The sequence below is a fragment of the Hemiscyllium ocellatum genome, chromosome 22 (genome assembly GCF_020745735.1).
Source record: "Hemiscyllium ocellatum isolate sHemOce1 chromosome 22, sHemOce1.pat.X.cur, whole genome shotgun sequence".
Classification (NCBI taxonomy): Eukaryota; Metazoa; Chordata; class Chondrichthyes; order Orectolobiformes; family Hemiscylliidae; genus Hemiscyllium; species Hemiscyllium ocellatum.
In genome coordinates this window covers 60614261-60641158 of record NC_083422.1, presented here as the reverse complement: position 1 = coordinate 60641158, position 26898 = coordinate 60614261, and the positions used below count along the sequence as shown (strand labels likewise).

At 40.8% G+C, this 26898-nt stretch overlaps 1 protein-coding gene across 4 annotated transcripts in view; it reads right to left on the bottom strand.

Moving 5' to 3' along the window:
* The window catches only part of add3a (adducin 3 (gamma) a), a 252581-nt gene that overhangs the window by 92111 nt on the left and 133572 nt on the right, over positions 1-26898 (bottom strand). For all 4 annotated transcript variants that reach the window (XM_060842273.1, XM_060842272.1, XM_060842271.1 and 1 more), the window contains exon 3: positions 21812-22025. In XM_060842273.1, coding sequence (XP_060698256.1) covers positions 21812-22006 — 195 coding nt within the window. In that variant the 5' untranslated portion in view covers positions 22007-22025. The remainder of the gene's footprint in view (positions 1-21811; positions 22026-26898) is intronic.

Genomic DNA, 26898 nt, shown 5'->3' with positions numbered 1-26898 from the left:
ATGATTAGTCAAATGATGCAGCCTTTTTCATAGAAAAACCAATCCAGCCAACATGGTCAGTTCACAATGGTTCTAACATCTCTCCTGACATCAGCAGATGACACAGCAGCTGGGTCCAGATAGACAAAGGTTTGAAATTTCCATTATCTCAATAGGAACTCATCATAGTAACATTGGCCAGGTTCTCTTGAATGCATCTGGTACTGGCAGGGAATGACATTTCTCTACATCATGGTCCCATGATAGCACTCAGATTATGTTAAATCCCTATGCTGACCGACTGTCTGAATTTAACATCTGTGGCATTTGTGCCGATTATTGGCTTTGATTTGCAGCACTGTGTCCATGGGTTTTAAGGTTCTTTTTTCCTATTTCATCAAGTCCAGTTGGACAGATTCTAATCCTGCAACAGTAATGCAGAGGTAATCATAGATTGTCTTGTCTGTGATTGATATACTAGTGTTAGCAAGGTCAAGGAACAACCATGATTATGAGGTTGAGGGAAGCAAGCCAGGAAGATAGCCCGGTGAGAGATTTATTTTGGAACCTTATATGTTTGAGAACAATGATTTTAAGTGAAAGGGGAGAGTAGTGAAATGAGTTAATATAATGGAGGAAATCTGCACCTAAATTTTAGAATATCTCAGTTGAGATTATAGCTATTCAAGCAATGATTGTGATCCAATGCAAATACTGTGTATGAAGTTAATATTAAAATCAATGAAATAATGTGGTCAACATTAGTATAAAGCTTAGGAAATCTTTTACTGGGAGAAAGTGGGAGAATGGGGTTGAGGAACAAATCAGGCATGATTGAATGGCTGAACAGATTCTATGGGCCGACTGGCCTAATTTCTGCTCTTATGATCTTAAAGAATGTTCTTTTAGCCACTAACAGTCTACATTAACAGCCATTCTAGCTGGATCATTATCCACTCCTTTGTCTGTCCTTTATTCTCTCACTTTGGACTCTATTTCCACCTAGCATTTACTTCTTATCCCCTATCCCCCACCCTGTCTTCTGCATGTAAACCAACATTTTCTGAGACACCATCAGCAATAGTGGGCATGCATAGGATAAATAGACAAAGTCTTTTCCCTGGGGTCAGGAAGTCCAGAACTAGACGGCATAGGTTTAGGGTGAGGGAGAAAGATATAAAAGAGACCTATAGGGCAATTATTTCCACACAGAGGGTGGTATGTGTATGGAATGAGCTGCCAGAGGAAGTGGTGGAGGCTGGTACAATTGCAACATTTAAGAGGCATTTGGATGGGTATATGAATAGGAAGGGTTTGGAAGGATATGGGCTGGGTGCTGGCAGGTTGGACCAGATTGGGTTGGGATATCTGGTCAGCATGGACTGGCAGGTTGGACCAGATTGGGTTGGGATATCTGGTCAGCATGGACTGAAGGATCTGTTTCCATGCTGTACATCTCTATGACTCTGACTCTAGTGATTGCAATCTTGAGCAGTGTGCAGCCAGGAGGCGGTTCAGGAACAGTTAACTCGACTTGTGGATTTTCCTTTTCGATAGAAGAAACAACTGAATGGAGGACAATGAGCTAATAAGTCAAATCTGGGCTACTGGGGCTGAGAGGCTGAGGTAGCCAAAGGGCAAAATTCAGTGGGTTTGGGTCTGAATTGAGAAAGGTTTGCGCAGAAATGTGAAGGAATTTAAAATTTGACAAACTGATCAAGGTATTCTGTCACCAAGGACCAGCGAAGAGACTTTGTGTCAGGTCATTAGAATATTTATTTTCATAAGCATATTTATATTGATTCAAGCCCAGCGTTTATACAGTTTATAAATAATCACAACATCTAAGAACCACTAAGAGGGGAAAGGGAATGGACACCACTTACACTCTTCATCTACATCTCTGTTTTCACTCTATTTGTTCCGTTGCCACCCTAGAGAACGCTCCTTCTTACTTCACTCAAAAATATACATCAGAAATTCTTTCTGGCTAGCCTTTCACCTTCTGTTCACCATGACATTTCGGTAGTGAACAATCCGCTTAGCCACAGCCTCAGCCAGCATCTTCCATTCTATATTTTTCATTTAAATTAATTTTCTCATTCTCACCCTGACCATTCCCCAGTAGACAGTCATCTTTGCTCTTTTACATCCAAAGAATGCATATCTATCTCAACACTGAAGAACCATGTAGCTATTTACCTCCAGATTTGGTTGGACCACAAAACTGGATCCTGCCCTTATGTTGCTAAAATGGTTCACTATTCTATGATCTTGGAATGAAAAGAAAATACTTAACTGGTGTTCTCTATTGAATATTATTATATTAAATTATTCTTCCTCACTTCCAACAGCAAGTATTAACAGCTGAACAAAAAATCCCTTAGAACTATGGAAGCAGGAAATCAGAAACAAAATCAGGAAATACTGGAAAAAACCCAAGCATCAGTGGATGGAAAACACAGTTAATGTTTGGATCTGGTGCCCCTTCAAAGCTCTCAAAATTTCAGTTCTGGAGAAGGGGCAATGGACTCAAACCATTAACTCTGCTTTCTCTCCACAGGTGCTACTAGACCTGCTGGGTTTTTCTTGCAATTTCTGTTATGTTAAATATTCAGAGTTCTTTGTTTACTTAGTTTCTAAGATTGAGACCATCAAATACTGGCTCTACTACTTGCCTTTGTTCTCCCAGCCCATCAGGGCAAACCTCCACAAAAGTGATCCTGAGGTCTTATACTGAACTCAATGTTTCCATGCAGATAATATTTGAACAGTAAAGGAATTAAAAGTTATGGTGAGAGGGCAGGTAGGTGGAGTTGAAGCCACATAAAGATCAACCATGATCTTATTGAATGGTGGAGTGGGCTTGAAGGGCCTGATGGCCTACTCCTACTCCTACTTATGTTTGTGTGCCTGTCCTCATATCCCCTCTGAACTTACCTTGTTCACGTGACTCTCTTAACTCTATTCCAATTTAAGCTGTTGACAACTCAACTCATTCTTGATTCCCAGATTAGTTGATAGTTCTCCCTTCTCAGGGATGGGTTCAGCTCTCTCCTCTAAAGATATTGCATTATCTCCAACTAACCTTTATCCCCAAAGCCCTCTGTTGTTGTCCTCCCAATTCTGTCCCAACTTTAGTAGCACTCTGCGGCTGACAGTTCCAAAGAAACCCTCAAAATCAGACAAAACATCCTATACAACCATGAAAATGGTTGCCTCACAGCGCCTGAGACCCGGGTTCAATTCCCGACTCAGGCAACTGACTGTGTGGAGTTTGCACGTTCTCCCCGTGTCTGTGTGGGTTTCCTCCGGGTGCTCCGGTTTCCTCCCACAGTCCAAAGATGTGCGGGTCAGGTGAATTGGCCATGCTAAATTGCCCGTAGTGTTAGGTAAGGGGTAAATGTAGGGGTATGGGGGGGTTGCGCTTCAGCGGGTCGGTGTGGACTTGTTGGGCCGAAGGGCCTGTTTCCACACTGTAAGTAATCTAATCTAATCTAATCTAATAAATTAAACATCGATGTTTTCTTGTCCTGTCTGCAGCCTTTGACACGGTTGACCACGCTATCCTTCCAACTGCTCTCTACTGTTGTTCAGCTGGGTAAGGCTGGCCTCAACTGTTTCTAATATCAATTTGTTCCTCCACCAACACTTGTAGTGTCCCCCAGTGATCTATCCTTAGGCTCCAATTTCTCACTTGCATGCTGCTGCTTGGCATGTGAAACACAGCATTGGGCACAACGTGTGCTCTGACGAAACCAGATTCACCTCAACTTACCCTCTCTTTAGCTCTCTAATTTCTCAAAACTGCTGAATCTCAATTTTAGATTGGAAGTTTCCACCATCTAAATACTGGGAAGACTGAAGCCAGTGTCTTTAGTCCTTACCAAAGTCTCTCTTCCTCGACAAATGATTTCATCCCTTTCCCAAGCAATTATAAGCTTAAAGCAGACTGGTCAAGATTTTGATGTTGATTTTGTCACCATGATAAGCTGTCAATCACATGTGCAATACCACTCAGACTGCTTATTGCCATCTCCAAAACAATGCTAAATTCATCTACTTAGTATGTCAGTACGTTCCTGACCAACCTTCTACATTCTACCCTCTGTAAACTTAATGACACCTTAAAGCTTGTTATTGAGGTATACTCACCAATCAATCAGACACTCACTGACCTAGAATGATTCTCAATTAAAATGTCTTGATTTTTAAGTTTTCATTCAACTTTTCATCCACCTCCATGGCCCCAGGCTGTTCCCATCTCTAATCTCCTTCCAATCCCACAAACTGAACAGTATATGTACACCTCTAATCCTGCCTCTTAAACATTCCCAATTTTAATTCACTCCAGCAGTGAAGGCAATGTCTATAGTTATTCAGGGCTGGAGCTCTAGAAATAGTCACCTCCTATCTCAGGCCTCGTTATTCTCTTTAAAACCTTCACATTCTGCCTTATTAGCTCCTTGGTCAGCTTGGTGTCATATCTTGTTTGAAAATATCCCCGTAAAGTGACTTGGGATGCTTTACTATTTAAAAGACATTACAAAATACAAATATCATTTCTTATGATAACTAATTATTGAATTTCCTATACCCTGCTGAATTTATAACATACTCTTTGCTATATTTAGATTATCGGATTACAACTTCCTATAATTACACACTAACAAAGTGAATAATACAAGTAGTCACTCTAAAATGGACAGAATCTCTTTTTGCAAAGTATTACTGTTCATGGTAAAGTACGCCTGACAGATAAGAGTACTTAATTACATTCTTAAAATAAATGTCATTTTGAATGTGCATCAACCTTACAGGACACAGGAAAATTACCTGATTGATACCAGGGATATCTTCTAAGACCTATTTTACATGTCCATACAATTACCAATTCTGTTTAATTCTTACAGAAATAGGATTTTTCCAATGTCATTTAATTACACAGGAGCATTGACAAAAAGATCATACCAGATATGAAAATCACATAGAGGTGATACTTGAAATAACTTGCAAAAAAATTGCAAAATAATGTCTAACATTTCACTAAGAAGGTTCCATTCACTGATTTAAAATGATCACAGATTCAATAAAAAAATTAAATCTTTCAGGTCAGCATCTTTTAATTTTTACTGCATGAAAGAATGCTATACTCTTGTCCAGTCTTTGGAAAAAGAGAAACAAATACAGAAGTTGCTGGAAAAGCTCAGCAGGTCTGGCAGCATCCGTGAAGAGAAATCAGAATTAAGGTCTCAGGTCCAGTGACCCTTGCTCAGAACTGAGAAAAAGAATGAGTTATCCAAGAGGAAGTCAATTATTCTGAAGTTCTTTGTGTTACAATGAATCAACGTAAAATATTCTAGTTAACAAATGTAAAGAAAAAGGATAAAAACACAGAATCCTATCACATTTCTGTAGGACTGAAATCTGTTGAACACTGGGATCCCACTGGATAACTTGCAAACACTGGATCACAGCAACAGCACTTACCTGACAATGTGGAATTTGGCCCAAGTTGCTCTCTACATAAAAAGGAGGACAAATCTAACACGGCCAATTGCTGCCCCAGTCAACTGTCGATCATTGATAAGTGATGGAAGGTGTCATCAATGCTATCAAACAATATCTACTTAGCGAAAACCTGCTCACTGATGCCAAGTTCTGGTTCCACTAGAGCCACTCAGCTCCTGACCTCATTATAGCCTTGGTTCAAACATGGTCAGAAGAGTCAAGTCCAGAGGTGAGATGACAGCGACAGCACTTAACATCAAGACCATGTTTGAACGTGTGGCATCAAGGAGGCTAAACAAAAATGGATTCAATGGGAATCGGGGTGAAACTCTCCGCCTGTCATATCTGGTGCATAGGAGGATTCTTGTGCTATAGAACATCTCTCTCGGAGCTCCTCAGGGTAGTGTCCTAGGTCCAACCATCTTCAGCTACTTCATCAATGATCTTCCTTCCATCTTAAGGTCAGGAGTGGGGATGTTCACTAATAACTACACAATGTTCAGCACAATTTGTGATTCCTTAGATACTAAAGCAAGATCTGGACAATAGCCGGGCTTGGGCTTACAAATGGCAAGTAACATTCGCACCATGAAAATGCTAGGCAATGACCATCACCAATAAGAGGCAATCTATCGCCCCCTGACATTCAATAATGCTACCATCAATGAAGCCCCCACCATCAACATCTTGGGAGGGTATCATTGACCAGAAACTCAACTGGAGTTGGCAAATAAATACAATAGTGACAAGAACAGTCAAGAGCAAGGAATGCTGTAGCGAGTAACTCATTTTCTCACCCTTGAAAGCTTGTCCACCAGAAGTGTGATGGAATATCCCCCATTTTCACTTCAAGCTTACAATTTCCATTCTGTTCCCACCTTCATCCGGTCTAATGATTTGGGAGGAAACCGTAGCTGGCCTAATTAGTAAGTTTGTGGATGACACCAAGATTGGCAGAGTTGCAGATAGTGAGAATTGTCAGAGGATCAGTTGGAGGCATGGGCAGAAAAATAGCAGGTGGAATTTGATCTAGACAAATGTGAGGTAAGGCATTTTGGAAAGTAAAGCACAGGTGGACATTATACAGTAAATAGCAGAACCCTGAGTATTGATATCCAGAAGAATCTGTGTACACAGGTCCACACATCACTGAAGGTGGCAGTGCAGGTAGATTAGTAAAAAAGGCTGATGGCAAGTTTGCCTTCAGCAGAGGGGCACTAAGTTAGACAAGTTACGCTGATACAGATCCTGTAAATGAAGACAGTTTTATTTTAGAAGGGCAAAATGTGGCAATGCAGGCTTGGAGGGCCAAAGAGCCTGTTCCTATGCTGTATTGATCTTTGCTCTCATCTCCGACACCTTCCTTCCCTTCCTCAACATCTGTGTCCAATTCTGGGGACAAATTGGCTGGACATTAATAACCAGTACAAACTCACTGACTCCCACAGTTACCTTACACCTTGCTTCCTGTGAAGACTCCAGTCAATTCTCAGTTTATTTGCTTCTGTTGCATCTGATCCAATTTTGCCAGCTTCTACAAGGTATCCTCCTAAATGTCAACCTTCGGAGATCCAAGATGGCAGCGACTCAGCAAGTCTGAGTTTACAGTGCTCTTCCCAAAACCTGGGTAAAGTGAGTTACTCACCCCCACCACACTTACCAAACCACCCAAAAAAATTTTCTAACCTTAATTAGCTGCTTACTATTATATTTAAGCAGTTTAATATTAAGTGGATAATGAGTAAACCAAAGGGATCCTGCAGCTCTCAGAAAACAAAGACCCCTCCCCCACCCTCCTCTCCTCCTCCGGCTGCAGCTGATGTAAAAACAGGCCTTGAAGAGATGATTGCTAGATTGGAATCGACACTCGTCAATTTCATCGCAGAATCCAGACAGAGATGGAACTCATTCGAAGAAAAGCTGCAGAAACACAGCCAGGCTCTCGAGGAATTGCAGGGCCGAGTGGAGGGGGCGGAGCTAAAGGCCACGACCTCCGAGGCTGCAGCACAAACAGCTGCAGAACAGGTGCGAGCTCTGGAGCAGAGAGTCCGGGCCTTTGAAATCTACATGGATGACCTGGATAATAGAAATCGGAGAAAGAATATCCGTCTTCTGGACCTCCCTGAACAAGAAGAGAAGGGCCAGTTAGTAGTATTTCTGGAGCGATGGCTGCCCCAGCTTTTAAACCTGGGGGCTGAAACTGACCGGGTAAGGGTGGAGTGGGCCTACCGGGTCGCAGTACGCGGATCTGGCCCAAACCAGCGCCCACGCCCGGTCCTGTTCCGGCTGCAGAGTTATAGGGAGAGGCAGATACTCCTGGACGCCTCCAGAAAGCTTGGAAAGGATCCTAAAGCTATGATTCATGAAGGATCCAAGATTATGTTATTTCAGGACTTCTCCCCGGCTTTGGCACGAAGGAGGAAGGTGTTTGATGAGGTGAAGAAATGTCTAAGGAACTTAAATATTCAATACACCTTACGCTACCCAGCGATGTTATGCTTTACCCACGAAGGATCCGAGTATAATTTTAGATCACCAGAAGAGGCTAAGGAACTTTTAGACTTGTTTAAATAAATCTTAAGAGACAATTTATGTTGGCTTGCCTCTTCCACACTCCGTGGGGAGAAGTGGATACTTTACTCTACTTTACTTTTCCTTCTGGGAGCAGGGTTGTCTTCCCTTGCTATTTTATGTTATTATACTTAACTGTAATTTGTTGGAGTTGTAATTTTATAGTTATGTGTGTTTGTACGTGGCATTGATGCTATCAGATATACTCAGGTATGGGTGGGGGGGGGTGGGGCGCTCACTGTTAACTCTAGCTCGGTATTATATCTAAATCCTATTAAGGAGCGCCCGGGTCAAGGGTGGGACACTGTTTGGGAGAGGATATGGTGGACCTTTAGAAAGGAAGTAAGGCCCCCTGAGAACAAGGGGGAGGATCTCCATTCAAACATGTTTTATTTTTTTTGTTCTTATTGTTTGGAAATAGTTTCCTTTTTATTATACTGTTATGAGTGTATTAGAGAACATTTTCTCTTGTTTGAAGGATGTAAGTGACTCAACTATACACTCTGGATAATTGTGGATTAGATTAGTAGTTAACGGAGTTTCATTGTTTTTCTTTCTTCTTTAGTATCATTCCTTTGAATTTTGATGATTATATATTTAAGATCTATTTTTATATTAATGTTTGTGCTTGAAAGTTCTGTTTATTTTTGTAAATCTGTCAAAATATTAAATTTCTAATAAAAATATCTTTAAAAAAAATGTCAACCTTCTTTCCTAACAAAGGATTCTTCACCACTGCAGTTGACAAGGCCCTCAGTGGTGTCCCACCCAGCTCTTGCATTGCTGACCACACTTCTCCTCTTCCCTCCCACAACAGTGATAGGATCCTACTGATTCTCATTTACCATCCCACCAGCATCTACATCCAAAGGAGCATTTGCCTTCATTTCTGCCAATTATAGTAGCTCCAAATGAAACACATATTCCCCTCCCCTCCCTTGGCAGCCTTCCGGAACCACCACTCTCCGGAACTCCTTGGTCCACACTAAATTCATTCCCAACACCTCACCACACCCCCAGACACCTTCTCATGCAATCACAGAAGGTGTAACACCTGCCCATTTACTCTTCCTTCCTCACTATCTAAGGTCCCAGACACACCTTCCAGGTGGAGCAGCAATTAGCCTGCAATTCACTCAATCTAATCTACCATATGTGCTGCTCACAACGTGGTCTCCTCTATGAAACATTGATTGGGCACCGCTTTACTGAACACTTGCGTTCTGTCTGCAGAAATGACCTGAGCTTCCAGTTATCTGCATCTTCAACACACAGTTGTAGTTAAGATCGCCCAGCTGGGAATTTGTGTTGCAGATGTTTCGTCCCCTGTCTAAGTGACATCCTCAGTATTTGGGAGCCTCCTGTGAAGCGCTTCTGTGATTTTTTTCTCCAGCATTTGTAGTGGTTTGAATCTGCCACTTCCGGTTGTCAGTTCCAGCTGTCCGCTGCAGTGGCCGGTATATTGGGTCCAGGTCGATGTGCTTGTTGATTGAATCAGTGGATGAATGCCATGCGTCTAGGAATTCCCTGGCTGTTTTCTGTTTGGCTTGTCCTATAATAGTAGTGTTTTCCCAGTCAAACTCATGTTGCTTGTCATCTGCATGTGTGGCTACTAAGGATAGCTGGTCGTGTCATTTCGTGGCTAGTTGGTGTTCATGGATGCGGATCGTTAGCTGGCTTCCTGTTTGTCCTAGTGTCCTTCCTCTTTTTGCAGTTCTGGTGTGCTGCAGTGTGTTGTGGCCCTTTTGAACAGTGTCTTGAAGAAGAACACCTCTACAATGTATTCGCCAAAATCGGATACCCCCGCAATTTCATCAACAGATGCTTAAGGGAAAGACAATGGAATGAGGACATACCACAATCCAAAGGACTAGCTACTTTACCATACATCTAGAATATTTCTGAACTGACAGCCAGACTACTACGACCACTAGGACTCATAACAGCACACAAACCAACAGCCACTCTCAGACAACAACTCGCCAGGACAAAGGAACCGATACCCAGCATGAGCAAAACCAACATAGTATACAAAATCTCGTGCAAGGACTGCACAAAACACTACATAGGACAAACAGGAAGACAGCTAACAATCCGCATCCATGAACACCAACTTGTTTAAAAAATGGCTTTGTACTTTAGTTTGAAAAACTGCTACTATTCTTTAAAACAGTATTTATGGATAGTTGATGTAAACAAACAGCTAAACAGAAATCACATTTCCAGAATAGTCCTCAACTGACCCTAGAGGAATCATAAAACCCTTTAACAACAGTTTAATTTTTTTGGTTGGGTTGTCCATTGTAAAAACAACATTATAATGTAGGAGCCCTGGAAAAATAAGGTTTGACAGACCCACAAATTGCAACCACCTTTAACAATCTATGGAAACGTGGTCTCTCAAAAATGCTCTAAAACGTATTAAGCTTCCACAATTAAGATGTCCAAACAAGGGCTGATCAATAGTTTTTCTCCAATTTCTGACAACTCGTTATTTAGGAAGGGTTCATTCCATAGACAAAAATCTTACTTCAGCAGGGAGCAGATCCTTCAAATGCAAATATACACTAAGTATGATAGAGCTTTATGTACAATAACTAGAAAACAGCAAATTTTGGAACTGCATTTCACCAGTAGAAATTTAAATTTCTTGATTTAAATGAATGCAAACACTGCATTTCATTTATCAGCTGGCTGAATTTTTAATTAATCCAGTGGCATAACAGCAGCTGTCTGAATCTTCCCATCAGTCAACTATTCTCAATAAATGGTGGCCATTTTCCAATCACTGCTAGTTATTAGTTCTTCTTTACACAATTGATTCAATCAAACAGCAGAGGAATGAAAGACAACGCAAGCTTTTGTTTTCCAAATACCATCCCACAATGTGATGTTTGTAGGCTCAAAATCATTAGCACTGACGTTAAAACCTATAAGGAAACAGGTGTACAGGCAGATAGAGTTATGAAGTTGGACTAGGATTATGGTGCTCAACTAGACTGTCATTAAATAAAGGATATTAGTCTAACTAGATTATAATTAAAAACAGATGCCATCATGCTCAGTGGCATAGTACTTAGAAGTAGGAAGAAGCAATTTGGATCTGTGAGCCTGCTCTACTATTAAATAAGATCATGGCTGATCTGGTTGTGGCCTCTGCTCTACTTTTTGCCTGCACTTCTAATTCTTGGTCCCTTGTCCACGTGCACACTGTAACCCTTGGTTCATAGGCCAAAGTTATATTTTGTAGCCTCACGATTTCTTACTTGATTTTTCATGTGCTGTCATTTCAAAACAGTGCTATAGGCTTTTCAACTCAGGTGGTCAGGAGTTGCTAATACTTCCTATACTTCAAAACGCATCAAGTTCAAATTGGCAAATTTCAAAAGTTTCACAGAATGGCTGAAAAATGGTACCTTTTTTAAAAAATTAAGACAGGGAGGAGAAGTTAGGGAAAAGGAGAGGTTTTAAAAACAAATGTACACTGCACTGTATCAAAGACCATAGGGTGACATGATGGCTCAGTGGTTAACACTGCTGCCTCACAGCACCAGGGACTCTGGTTCAATTCCACCTTCCGGCAACTGTCTGTGTGGAGTTTTCATGTTGTCCCAGCGTCTGTGCAGGTTTCCACTGGGTGCACCAGTTTCCTCCCACAGTCCAAAGCTGTGCAGGTTAGGTGAATTGGCCATGTCAAACTGCCCACAGTGTTCAGGGATGCGTGATTAGGAGCATTAGTCATGGAAAATATAGAGTTACAGGGAGTGTTGGTGTGGACTTATTGGGCCAATTGGCCTGTTTCCACACTGTAGGGATTCTGTGATCACAATCAAATGCCCGTGGAAGGGATGGTCCTTATTGGATACCTCAAGTTTACCTTTGATGGCAAGTAGAAGCACACAGATTCATCTCAAATTTGTAGGAACAATGACAAATGTGCAACATTTTAATAGATGAAAGAAACTATTACAGAATCACAATAGCAACAGCATAAAATGAAAAGAAAATGGCTGATCAAGTCTATTCCTACTCTCTGAAAAGATTTACTTCTAAGGTTCTTTCCATGGCCAACAGTTTTCCTTCAGGTGCCCAGTCTATCTGAATGTCACAAACAAATCAGCCTTCTCCATCACTTCAGACAACGCATTCCAGTATGTAACCACTTACTATGATAAAAGTGTTTTCCCTTGTCACCTTCAGCCTTTTTGTCAATCACCTTAAACCTAGACCTTACCTTCTGTCTTTTTGCTGATGGGAGAAGTTTGTCACCACCTGCTCTGTCTGGATCACTCATGATTTTCAAGACCTCTATTAAATTTGCTCACAATCATTTCTTCTTCAAGAAACTGCATCTCCAATCTATTTGAATACCCAAGTCCCTAATCACTAAACTTATTCTCACAAATCTTTTCTACTCCTCCTCCAAAGCCTGATATCTTCTCTAAAGATTGGTGCCCATAGCTGGATACACCAATCCAATCAAGGCTAAGCCAATGTCCTGTACCCTCTTCATAGAGCATAGAAGAATACAGCGCAGAAAAGGCTCTTCGGCCCTCGATGTTGCGCCGGCCTGTGAACTATTCTCAGCACATCCCCCTACACTATCCCAAAATCATCCATGTGCTTATCTAAGGATTGTTTAAATCTCCCTAATGTGGCAGAGTTGACGACATTAGCAGGTAGGGCATTCCACACCCTTGCCACTCTCTGCATAAAGAACCTGCCTCTGACATCTGTCTTAAATCTATCACCCCCCTCATACACGCTGACGTCGTCATCCTAGGAGAAAAACTTTCACTGTCTACCCTATCTAATCCTCTGCTCATCTTGTATGCCTCGAACAAATCCCCTCTTAGCCTTCTTCTCGTCGATGAGAACAGGTTCAGGTTTCTCAACCTTTCCTCATAAGACCTTCTCTCCAGACCAGACAACATCCTGGTAAATCTCCTCTCCACCTTTTCCAATGCTTCCACATCCTTCCCAAAATATGGCGACCAGAACTGTACATAATATTCCAAGCGTGGCCGCACCAGAGTTTTGTATAGTTGCAGCATGATATTGTGGCTTTGGAACTCAATGCCTCTACCAATGAAACCTAACACTAGCAGGTAGGACGGCACAGTGGTTAGCACTGCTGCCTCACAGCGCCAGAGACCTGGGTTCAATTCCCGCCTCAGGCGACTCTGTGTGGAGTTTGCACATTTTCCCTGTGTCTGTGTGGGTTTCCTCTGGGTGCTCTGGTTTCCTCCCACAATCCAAAAAAAAAGTGCAGGTTAGGTGAATTGGGCATGCTAAATTGCCCATAGTGTTAGGTGAAGGGGTAAATATTGGGAAATGGGTCTGGGTGGGTTGTGCTTCAGCGGGTCGGTGTGGACTTGTTGGGGTGAAGGGCCTGTTTCCACACTGTACGTAATCTAATCTAACACACTGTATGCACCATCAACCTGGATATCAGAGATCTTATGTATATGGATACAATATTGTGTACAGTTCTGGTCGCCCCATTACAGGAAGGATGTGGAAGCATTGGAAAGGGTGAAGAAGAGATTTACCAGGATGTTGCCTGGTCAGGAGGAAAGGTCTTATGAGGAAAGGCTGAGAGACTGGGGTATGTTCTCATTGGAAAGAAGGCAGCTAAGGGGGGGGGGGGGGGAGGGATTTGACAGAGACATGCAAAATGATCAGAGAATTAGATAGGGTAAACAAAGAAATACTTTTTCCTAGGATGATGGCATCAGCTTGTGCGAGAGGGCATAACTACAAATCGAGTGTGAGAGATTTAAGACAGATGTCATAGACAAGTTCTTTACGCAGAGAATGGTAAGGGTGTGGAATGCCCTACCTGCTAATGTAGTCAACTCAGCCACGTTAGGGAGATTTAAACTATTCTTAGATAAGCACATGGATGATTTTGGGATAGTGTAGGGGGATGAGCTGAAAATAGTTCACAGGCCGGCGCAACATCGAGGGCCGAAGGGCCTGTTCTGTGCTGTATTGTTCTATGTTCTAACAGCACTATCCACCTGGGTGGCAACTTTCTGGGATCTATGTACATGGACTCCAAGATCCCTCTGCACATCCACACTACCAAGAATCTTTCCATTGACCCAGTACTCTGCCTTCCTCTTATTCTTCCCAAAGTGAATCACCTCACATTTAGCTGCACTGAACTCCATTTGCCACCTCTCAGCCCAATTCTGCAGTTTATCCAAGTTCCCCTGCAACCTGTAACATTCTTCCACACTGTACACTACTCCACCGACTTTAGTGTTGTCTGCAAATTTACTAATCCATCCACCTATGCCTGCGTCTAAGTCATTTTTAAAAATGACAAACAGCAGTGGTCTCAAAACAGATTCTTGTGGCATACCACTAGTAACTGGACTCCAGGCTGAATATTTTCCATCAACCACTACTCGCTGCCTTCTTTCAGAAAGCCAGTTTCTAATCCAAACTGCTAAATCACCGAATTCCATGCCTCTGCATTTTCTCCATCAGCCTACCATGTGGAACCTTATCAAAGGCTTTACTGAAGTCCATGTACACCACTCCAACTGCCCTACCCTCATCGATATGTTTGGACACCTTCTCAGAAAACTCGATGAGGTTTGTGAGACATGACTTGCCCTTGACGAAACCATGTTGACTATCTGAAATCAAATTGTTGCTTGCTAGATGATTATAAATCTGATCTCTTATAATCCTTACCAAAACCTTTCCTACAACAGAAGTAAGGTTCACTGGTCTATAATTATTTAGGTCATCTCTTGAACGAGGGCACAAATGTTACCAACCCTCCAGTCCTTTGGTACCAAACCTGTAGACAATGACGACTCAAATATCAAAGCCAAAGGCTCTGCTATCACCTCCCTAGCTTCCTAGAGCTATTTTGTTGACACACCTTTCCACATTCTTCCTTCAAAATGCATCATATCTCACTTTTCATGTTAAATTTAATCTGCTGCCTCTTCTCCCATTCTAATGTCCATACCCTCTTGAAGTTAATCAGCATTCTCCTCAGAATTCACAATTTTCCTCGGTCGACTGCACATTTTGAAACCCTGCCAGATATACCCGAATCCAAGTTAATATATATCAAGGAAAGTGGTGGTCCTGGAAAACAATTCTACCTTCTCCAGTCCCAAAAAGAACAACTATTCACTGTTTAACTTGGCACACTTAGAAATTCCAGAATGTCAAAGGCAAATTACATTTAAAGTTTTTGTTTAGGTAATAAAAGTTTAATGAAGGTAACAACAAAGCTGAAAAGATATTATTTCATTGGAAGCATTTCACTCAAATGATGCTTCGTATTGAGAGGCTGACATATCAACAAAATCTAAACTGGTTGGGACTGTACTCACTGGAGTTTACAGGAATGAGAGGTGATCTCATGGAAACATACAGGATTCCTAATGGGCTGTAAAAGGTTAATATTGAGGAGGTACTTCCCTTCAGGGGACAGTCTAAGAGCAGAGGGCATCATCTCAGAATAAAAGGGTGTTATTTTAGGCTGAGATGAAGAGGAATTTCTTCTCAGAGTTGAGGGCGTTTGGAACTTCTATCCCTTCAACTCTGGGACAAGAGTCATTGTGTATATTTAAGGCGGAGACAGATTCTTGATCAGTAAGGGAATCAAAGCTATGGGGAAAGGAAACATGAAGAGTTTTGAATCAGCCATGATCTTACTGAAAAACACAGCAGGCTCAAAAGGAAGTTGCTGATTAGGGAATACAACCTTTAAGATTTCCAAAAGGATGGACAGATTTTTAGACATTAAAGAAATAGAAGAATAAGATAGAACACTGTGGCAGAAAAAAAATCAAGTAAGGCAGAACACAGTTCTACCTTTGTACTCTGCTTCTGTCACTTTTCCAATTTTGTAACTGCCACTGCCCCACTTACTATGTGAGATTCAACTTCGCTGTGACTATTGGTTGGTACTTTCTCAAACAGAGGAGCAAAAGGAGAAGGCCAATCAGCTCACTGTTTTGCAATCAACAAGTGGGATTAAGTTGATCGGAAATTTAAATATATTGGATGAGCTTTTATCAAAGATTTTTTTGAAATATAGCAAAGCCATATTAGATGCTTAAAATTTAATTTTATTTCATCTCAACATAAAAATATAGAAAACAGGAACTGGAGTAAGGTCCTTCAAGCCTGCTCCACCATTCAACATGATCGTGGCTGATTATCTAGTCAGTGCCCTGTTCCTAACTTAGTCCCATTCTCTTGAATCCTTTAGCTCTAAGAACTATATCCATCTCCTTCTTGAATAGCAACACGGTGGTTCCGTGGTTAACACTGTTGCCTCATACTGCCATGGACCAGGTTCAATTCCAGCCTAATTGTCAGTGTCTCCTCATGTCTTGCATGGGTTTACTCCAAGTGCTCCGGTTTCCTCCCACAGTCCAAAGATGTATAAGTTAGGTGAGTTGGCCAAGCAAACAATTGCCCCATAGTGACCAGGAATGAGCAGGCTCGATCTAGTTTACTGCATTCACTACTCACAATGTCGTCTCCTCTAAATTGGGGAAACAAAGCATAGACTGGGTGAATGCTTTGCAGAACACCAATGTTCTGTACACAAAAAAATACCATGAGTTTCCAGTTCCTGCCACTTCAACAGACCACCCTCTTCCCTGGTCAACATCTGTCTCCAGCAAAGCACAGCACAAGCTGAAAGAACAGCACCTCATTTCTGCATGGGAACTCTAGAGCCTTCTGGACTCAATAACGAGTTCAACAATGTTAGGGCTTGAGACACGTTCTCCCATGTCCTTATCCCAACCTCCACAAAACAGGCCTCGTTATGTTCTTATTTGAAAGAGAACGCATACAAAGTGGCCAACAGCAGCAGCTACCTCGAAGACTGGGAAAACTTTAAAAGGTCAACAGAAAGCCACAAAAACAGCTATTATGAAAAGTAACTTGGAAAATGAGAAAAAACTAGTACAGAATATCAAGACAGATAGCTACAATTTCTGTAAATCTATAAAACGAAAAGGAGTGGCTAAAGTAAATTTGGTCCTTTAGAGAATGAAAAGGGGCATTTAATTATGATATGATGAAATGGCTGAGGCATTGAACAGGTATTTTGCATCAGTTTTCACATTGGAGGACACTAATCACATGTCAGAAATTGCCGAAGAGATGCAGGTTGGTGAGGACCTAGAAACAATCATTACTGCTGAAGAGGTAGTGTTGGGCAAACTAATGGAGCTAAAGATAGATAAGTCTCCTGGCCTTGATGGAATGCATCTCAGGGTACTAAAAGAGATGGCGGGAGAAATAACAAGTGCATTGGTGGTAATTTTCCAAAATTCGCTAGACTTTGGGGGCAGTTCCAGCAGATTGGAAATCAGCAAATGTGACACCACTGTTTAAAAAGGGAGGTACATAAAAGATAGGGAATTATAGACCAGTTAGCTTAATCTCTGAAGCAGGGAAGATGCTGGAATCTATTAACAAGGAAGAAATACAAAGGCACCTTACAAAGATAGAAACTGTCCTGTTGGGCAGACGCAGCATGGGCTCATGAAGGATAGGTCTTTTGAAATTCTATGGAGATATTACGAGCAAGGTGAACAATAGGGACCCAGTGGATGTGGCGTTCCACGATTTCCAAAAGGCCATCGACACGGTTCTGCACAAGATAAAGATGTATGGCATTACGGTTAAAGTATTAGCAAGGATAGAGGATTGGTTGATTAACAGGAAACAGAGTGGGGATAAATGAGTGCTATTCTGGTTGGCAATCAGTAACTAATGGTGTGCCTCAGAGATCAGTATTGGAACTACAATCATTCACAATTTATATAGATGATTTGGAGTTGGGGACCACGTGTTGTGTGTCAAACTTTGCAGATAACATTAAGATGAGTGGCAGAGAAAGGTGTGCAGAGGACTATGAAAATTTGTAGAGGAACAAGGATACATTGAGTGAGTGGGCAAAGATCTGGCAGATAGAATACCATGTTAATAAATGTGAAGTCAGCCATTTTGGTAGGAGTAACAGTTAAAAGGATTATTATTTGAATGGTAAAATGTTGCAGCCTGCTGCTATGCAGAGGGACTTGCAGACCTTGTGCATGAATCACAGAGGTCTGCAGGTACGAGTAATTAGGAAGGCAAATGGAATTTTGTCCTTCATTGCGAAAGGGACTGAGTTTGAAAGCAGGTAGGTTATGTTGCAGCTGTATAGGGTGTTGATGAGGCCACACCTGGAGTACTGTGTGCAGTTTTGGTCTCCTTAGTTGAGAAAGGATGTACTCTCACACTGGAGGGGGTGCAGAGGTGGTTCACGAGGTTGATTCCGGAGTTGAGGGGGTTGGCTCGAAGCGAGACTGAGTGGATTGGGATTATATTCATTGAAATTTGGAAGAATGAGTGGGGAATCTTATAAAAACATATAAAACTATGAAGGGAATAGATTAGATATAAGTAGAGAGGATATTTTCACTGGCAGGTGAAACTAGGACAAGAGGGCATAGCCTCAAAATTAGGGGGAGCAGATTTAGGACTGAACTGAGAAGGAACTTCTTCACTCAGTCTTGTAAATCTTTGGAATTCCTTGCTCAGCGAAGTTGTTGATGCTACTTCAGTAAATGTTTTTAAAACGAAGATAGAGCTTTTCTTTGAACAATAAAGGAATTGAGGGATACGGTGTACGTGAGTAAATGGAGCTGAGTCCATGAAAAATTCGCCATGATCTATTGAATGGCGAAGCAGGCTTGGAAGGCCAGATGGCCTACTCCTGCTCCAAGTTCTTATGCTTTTATCACATGATCTGCTATTACACACAAGCCATTGTTAGCCACCAATAGTCCCCACTAGTAGCTATTCATTCACCTAGGCTAATTGTTATTCATTCCATTGAAACATAAGGCATAGGAGCAAACATTAGGCCATTCAGCCCATTGCATTTGCTCAACCTTTCAATCATGTTTGGTAAGTTTCTCAACCACATTATCCTGCTTTCACCCTATAACCCCGATTCCCCCCGATACTCTAGAACCTATCTCAGCCTTAAATAGACTCCATGACCTGGCTTCCACAGCTCTCTGTGGCAGTGAATTCCATAGATTCACCATTCTTTGACTAAAGGAGCAGCTTTTCTCCATTTGCAAAGGTCTTCCCTTTGCTCTAAAGCTATGCCCTTGGGTCCTAGTCTCTCCTACCAATGGAAACATCTTCCCAATATCTACTCTGACCAGGCCATTCAGTATTCTTGCTATTTCAATTAGATCCACACGCACCCGCACCTTCTCTTCCCCCTCCACCTTCTCCACTCCAACTATAGATCCAGGGTCCTCAAACATTCCTCGTATGTTCAGCTTTTCATTCCTGGGACCATTCTTGTGAATCTTTGAACATGCTCCAGAGCCAGTACATCCTTTGGGGCCCAAAACTGTGCACAATACTCCAAATGTGCTCTGACCAGAACGTTATAGAGCCTTAGAAGTACATCCCTGCTTTTATATTCCAGTCTTCTCAAAATAAATGACATCATGGCATTCGCCTTCCAAACTACCAACTCAACCTGCAAGTTTACTTTGAGAGAATCTTGGACGAGAACTCCCAAATCTCTTTGCACTTTCATCTTCTTAATTTTCTCACCATTTAGAAAATAGTCCATGCCTCGATCTTTCCTACCAAAGTGCATGACCTCATACTTTCCCACATTGTACTCCATCTGCCACTTGTTTGCCAACTCTCCTAAACTGTCCAAATCCTACTTCAGCCTCCCTGCCTCCTCAATGCTACTTGCCCCTCAAATATCTTTGTATTGTCGGCAAAGGAAGCCAGAATGCCCTCAGTTCCTTCATCTAGATCCTTAATATATAAAACAAAAAGTTGTGGTCCCAACACTAAGTCTTGCGGTATACCACTTGTCACTGGCTGCCATCCTAAGAAGGACCCTTTTACCCCTACTTGCTGCTTTCTGCCAGAGAGCCAGGCTTCTATCCATGCTAGCAACTTGCCTCTGACACCATGGACCCTTACCTTACTCAGTAGCCTCTTGTGTGGCACCTTGTCAAAGGCCTTCTTGAAGTCTAGGTAAATAACATCAAATTGGCTCTCTTTGGTCTCACCTGTTCATTACTTTGCCTGTTCAACTGTTCTTCTCACTCTTCACAAAATGTTAGCTCTGATTTCTCTCCACAAATAATGCCAGATTAACTCAGTTTTTCCAGCAATTTCTGTTTATGTTTCTGATTTCCAGCATCCACAGTTCTTTTTCGTTTTGTGGTGTTAAAAAATAACCTGTCTTGCCTGGGAGATAACTATATAACCTCAATTACCTCTGGAGACCATTTTCCAATGTAGTTAAATGGAGCCATTTGGAGATATTTTTAACTTATTTTCTGCACAATGGAATGGCTGGAAAGGTACTGAAAGTGCTATGACATGGTGATGAAGCATGGAACTAGAATAATATTAACACCAGGGACTGTGTGCCACCGAGAGACTGGGACTTTCTCCATTGGTTTGGTTTCGTGAGACCAGGGCCATGGATCTTCCCTATTGAGGACTGAGGTTTGAGGAGCGGTACCGTAGCAACTGAGGTAGAGCTCTGAGTGCTAACTATCACCCAGGAGTGCCTGATGGGAAGAAGGCAATGAGACTTGACTGAAAATAACAAATGCTGGAGGTCACAGCAGGTCAGCGAGCATTCATGGAGAGAGAGCAAGCTAACGTTCTGTTGCCACTTCGCTATGATCTCCAATATTTATTGTTTTCAGTGCTGATTCCAGAATCTGCAATAATTTGCTCCTACATTGTGTAGGCAATGAGACTTGTTGAATATGTCAAAAGCAGTTCAAGTTAATAGATTCACTCATTATTTTGTATACATCTAAATTAGTTTATGATAATATATTTGCTCTATATCAAAACACATGTACTGCTTTCAGCTGAACATTACAATCACACAGGAGGACCATGTTCAGTTCTGACCTCCATATTACAGAGCAATACAAAGGTATTGGAGAAGGTGCAAAAACAGATTTTAAAAAATAATGATGAAACTAAAGGTTGTAACTATCAACAAATATGGAATCTACTGGAGCTTTTTTCTATAAAAGAAGAAATGCTGGAAGTTGAGCTGATAAAAGGTTATGCAGGGGTTTAACAGGTAACATGTAGAGATCATTTTCATTGTGGGCAAGTCTGACACTAGGAATCCTAAATATATCCAGTCATCAATGAAAGATTCGGGAGAAAGTTCATCACTCTGAAATGAGCAGAAAATGGAATCGGCTACCACTGGAAATGGGATATATGCATTTATTCTAAAGGAAGTCAAGTTCCTTCAGGGTCATTGGGTCAAATCCTGGAACTTTGTCCCTGACCACATTGTGGATATACGTACACTAAATGAACTGCAGCAGTTCTAGACAGCTCACCAATACCTTCTCAAGGTCAACTAAGAATAGCTAATAAATGCTGGCGCAGCATGTGATGCCCATGTCCTCTGAGTGAATAAAGAAACTAACTTTATAGGGGAGGAAGGAACAAAAAGGTACATTGATAGGGTGAGAACGAATGAAATGGGGAGCAGGCTTGTTTTCTGTGCTGTAAATTTAAATCAGTTAGTAGGAAACTATTACTTTTATCTTTTGCAAAAAGATAGTACAACATTTTAAAATAGTCTACCTCAATTTAAAGCTCCAAGAGACAGCTTTCTCAAGGAAACTCCATAAATTAAATCCAAGACAATATCAATTCTTCGAACAGTACTTACAGGACTTTGCAATATTTGAGAAACACGCTTCCTTTGTTCCATCAGGTTGAAGTCCTGTCGCAAATCTGGTGACATGTTTCTCTCACGAATATAATCAGAGTCATTTTCATTGATGCGGTCAAAATAGCTCCCTTTATGAATCTCACTGGGTGGGGGAGGGGAAGTTACTACGTCCTGGTTGGTATCACCACTCATTGTCACTGTTGTTTAGTATCTGTTAACATACAATCAAGAAACAAGTAGGTTGATAATACTATTGCACCAAAATCACAAATAAAAAGACACTTAAAAAAAAGCCCTCCAGTTTTGGTTTCCAACACAATGTCATAGATAATGAGGCCATCTTCCTTACATTACATTAACTGTTTAATTGCTTAATTCCCCCCACCACACAGTTGCTTCATTTAAGGCACCCAGCTGATCATCTCCAGCTGTGACTTCTTACATTTTTATTTCACCCCTATTTTCTTTTCAAACTATACAAGGATGTTGTTACTACACACCTCTGGAGCAGATATGACTTGAACCTGGGCTCCAGGGCTTTCGTGGCGCAGCGATAGTGATCCTAACACTGAACCAGGGTACTAGCAATATTTGGAAAATAGCAGTTGTAAGGGGGGGAAAGGTGCAAAGAGCAAGACGGATAACCAGGAATAGTGGATTTTTGATGGAATTTGATGCGGTCTTATACACACGATTGTTATGCAAAATTAGGACTCATGGGTTTGGGTGTAACACATCAGCATGGGTTGAGGATTGGCTAACAAATGGATAACAATAGGAATAAATCGGTCATTTTCTGGACAGGTCGCAGCTATTTAAGTTTGACATTAATGACTTGTAAGAAGGGTCTAAATGCAATATGTGCAGATTTTCTGATGTTTCAAAGCTAGGTGGGGAGGTAAACTGTGATGAAGATGCAAAGAGGCTGTGAAGGGAGACAGGTGACAATATTACCAAAAAGAGCATTGTTGCTGAAGCTTGTGGGCTTGCACTCATCAGACAAATGAAAAAAATATCAAATTCAGACTGATGGAGGTGGGCAAAAATGATGGTGTATAGGAAAAATGAGAAAAACATAAGCAGCAATTGTCAGTGAGCATATGATTAATGCATTTTAAAGCAGTAACAGATTCTAAGGAAAAGGCAGATGAGTGGTTTTGATGTTGAGGTTCAGATAGGATCGTATTGATTAGTGGAGTAGATTTGATACATTCTAGACTTACTTATCCTTTAATTTCTTAACATGTTATGGCTTGTCCAATCTATGAAACTTAGGTAGGAACAATGTTAAAATTGATGCAGAAATGGTAAGGAATCTTAAGAAATATAGGGAACCCAGTGAACAGCACAGAAAGAGAAGATACTGTGGAAGGAAAATGAATACCAGGAGATATACCAATTTGATTAGAAGACTGAAAAAATTCTAATTAGTTTAAATAGGTTGGAACAGAAATCAGAAATAAAAATCTCATTTTTAAATTTAGATGTCCTCCTCCAAATTATATGAAACATGTTGCTACTATTTACTTCTAAATGCTGTTTGGTTCCACGCATGCTCCAAAGAAACTGAGGCGCTTGATTCAAATTTATACCAGTATTCTTTCATCAGATTAGATTCCCTACAGTGAGGAAAGAGGCCATTTGGCCGCTCAGAGCAGGTCAGGCAGAAGGCTCACTGGGCCCAAAATGTAAATGCTGCTTTCTCTCCACAGATGCTACCAGATCTGCTGTGTTTCTCTGGCATTTTCTGTTTTTGTTTCAGATTTCCAGCATCTGTCGATTTTTGTCCACATCGACCCTCCAAAGAGTAACCCACCCAGACCTATTTCCTCTGACTAATGCACCTAACACTACGGGCAATTTAGCATGGCTAATTCATCTGACCATCACATCTTTAGACTGTGGGAGGAAACTGGAGCACCTGGAGAAAACCCATGCTGACATGGGGAGAATAACTGTGTGGAGTTTGCACAGTCACTGGAGGCTGAAATTGAATCTGGGTCCCTAGTGGTGCGAGGCAGCAGTGCCATCGTGCCACCCCATGATCTTTGATACAATGCGATGAACACGGGATTCAACTGTACATGAAATACTAATATCACCTTTCTAATCCATTATTTACTTTCAAATCAACCTGTTCAGAAATGTTATCACACATCTTCAGAAGCCTCGATCCCAGGCTCTTGTTCTAACGGGATGGACACTACCACTTAGCCACAACAGCCCTTTTCACGTGTAGTAGGTATTTCCCTACTCGAACTGCTCAGATAGATGTTATTAGAACTCGAGAGAAAGTGGGGCTTGAACGGAGGTTCAGATGTAAGGACATTACCACTACACCAATACAGCCCTTTTCACGTATTATAGTATTTTTCATCACTTATTTAGATGTATTTTGATGGAATTCTTGGGCTTTAAACTGGATCTTCTGGCTCACAGGTAAGGGCACTATCTCTGCACAAGGAACCCTTCTAGTTATGGTAATTTTGTTATATAAGTAATTGTTCAAATCAACCCATTTCAGAGATGTCATTATACACCCTTGGTAGGGACATTACTACTGCGCCATTCGATCCCTTTTTATTTATTGTAGGAGGTTTTTTTTAAAACTTGAAGCCATAAGACTTCATTGTATCTTGAGTCGATGTTGAGGACTCCTGTGGCAAACTCTAGCTTCCTAACCCTGAATGTTATTTACTATTTTCCAACCTATTGGATTATTCTAGAATGTAGGGAATTCTGGAAAATCAAATCCAATGCAGATTATCACTATAATCACCCCTTTTAACACACAAGAGTGTGCAGATTTTCAATTGCAGAGGATCTGCCCGTATTTGATCTCATTAATTTCTCCGTCACATTTTCACTCGTGTTAATTATGTTACGTTTCTCAGTTCCCTTGATTCTTGGTTGCCCACAACTTCCAGTATGCACCACACGTCTTCCACTGCGATGACAAACGTGATTTTTCTTTTTAAACCTTCCTAGCACTTCCTGCGGCTAACTGCACTGCTCTCAGCACTAACAGCTAGACTACAATCAAAGTATCTTGGATATGGAACATTCCACTCTCAAACCTCCTGCAGATAGTAAGCAAAAGACGGAAGAGGAACATTAGCTGGGACACTGGAGAGCGAGTGAAAGAAACAGATTGCAAAAATTTATTTTACCAACATGAATACTCTAACTAGGCCTGCAAAGTGTTGACCATCAGTAGGAAAAGCTGATGCTTAACTTGCACATGACCTGAAATAAATATTTCTACTTTTGGTTTCCCATATCAGCCATCCTTATAAAACAAACAAACAAACAAACAAACAAACTGGAAGATACTTTAAAATCTTTTGAAGAGGGAAGATTCAACTGTTCAAAACAAAAACTTAGTATTTGAAAGTATTTAGATATTAAGGTTAAAATGTACCGAACAACATAACTTGTTTGTATGCAATTTCATTGTGGACAAAAACTAACCAAATAATGGAAAAATCGTGATTATAAACTCCAGGCACCTGGAATAATTCATATAAATAAGTTGTAAAGATCCTGGAAAAAACATAATGGAGGTTCTTTTAAATATTCCTGCAGATACATTACTGAGGTCAACTGTTCACTCTACCACTAAGAATTGAAATATTTTGACCTCGAACTGAAGCGATTTTCAAACAGCAAAATTATTAAATGACTTTTTAAAAATGTCTCCAGATTTTTCTAAATTGACGGTGATTGTATTTTCCATTTCAGCTTGTACCGTGCTGTATACTGAATAATGAAAATTATTCTGATAAACAGCTATTTAAGAATGGAACATGAACTATTTTCAGTTCTGCAAACAGGTCATTTGGTGTATATGCTCTCTTACAGTAAATACTTTGGGTCTAACTAACCAGCCAGACGGTTATGAAATTTGTGTGCTTCAATTATAAAACATTTAGCATTGTTGCAGTGCTGCATGAACTGGTACTATTGCCAGCTGGCAATAGACTAAAGAGCTTTTTATTCATGCACTAAACCAGAAACATTAGATAAAATTAACATTTTCTTTTTACAAATCTCCCTGTAAATCAAGTTGCTTTAGTTGTAGTTAATTCGGATTTATTTCTGGTTTGCCAATACTCAAAATTGTTCACCTTTAGCAACCGCAGGAATGGTTATTGTAAGCCTCAGGTTATATCACAACACTTATCACAATTCCTTTGTATAATATCACTTTAAAATCATATTACAATTGCTTCTCAGAATCTCTGGATAATGGCCTATTGTGCTGTTATGCATCCCTGAAACTGTGGTATCTGCGTAGCTTTTATTCATTTTCAGAGGTTGATGTATGCTATTGTACAGTCTATTAGCTATGAATGGATCATTCTCACAAACAAGTCCAGGGCCAATGGTTCAGTGCAGTGCTTCATTACTATTCAAGAGTTATAATGTTCAGCTTTTCGGAAAGCGCAAATTGCCCAGTGACAACAAACAGAAAAACAACAGTAGAAAATCATAATCGAGATTAGTAGACGTCTAAAGAGGAGACTGGCTAAAGAAAAGTTACAACATCATTCTCACTTGGCAACAAAAGTATATTAATCCATAGAACTTGAGGCATGATTGAAATAACTCATGGCTTAGCTCTAGTTTCAGTATTCATCTTCCAAAACAGGCCAAGAACAAGCAGTACTATAGTGCACAAAACTATTGTTGGGGTCCAGTTTCACTCAAGGCTTTGTTACATGATCCAGAACAACACACTTCAGTGCAGAATGGGGATGTCTTCCAGATGAGAATTTGAACCAAGGTTTTGTTTACTCTCTCAGATGAATGTATTTTATCCCACAATACTATTTGAAAAGTAGTTCTCCCAGTGTCCTGGGAAATATTTATCCCTCAACTAAAACCATGAGATTGTCATTCCTGTATCTCACTGCTGTTCATGGGATCTTTTTAGAATACATTAACTACTGTCTACTTATGGCTGCTCATTTATAAAATAGTCAATCACATTTTTTAAAATTAAAAAAGTGTTTTGGGTATTGAAGTCATAAAAGATGATACACAAATTAAAGATTTTTCTTCAATTTGAATTACTTTGTTCC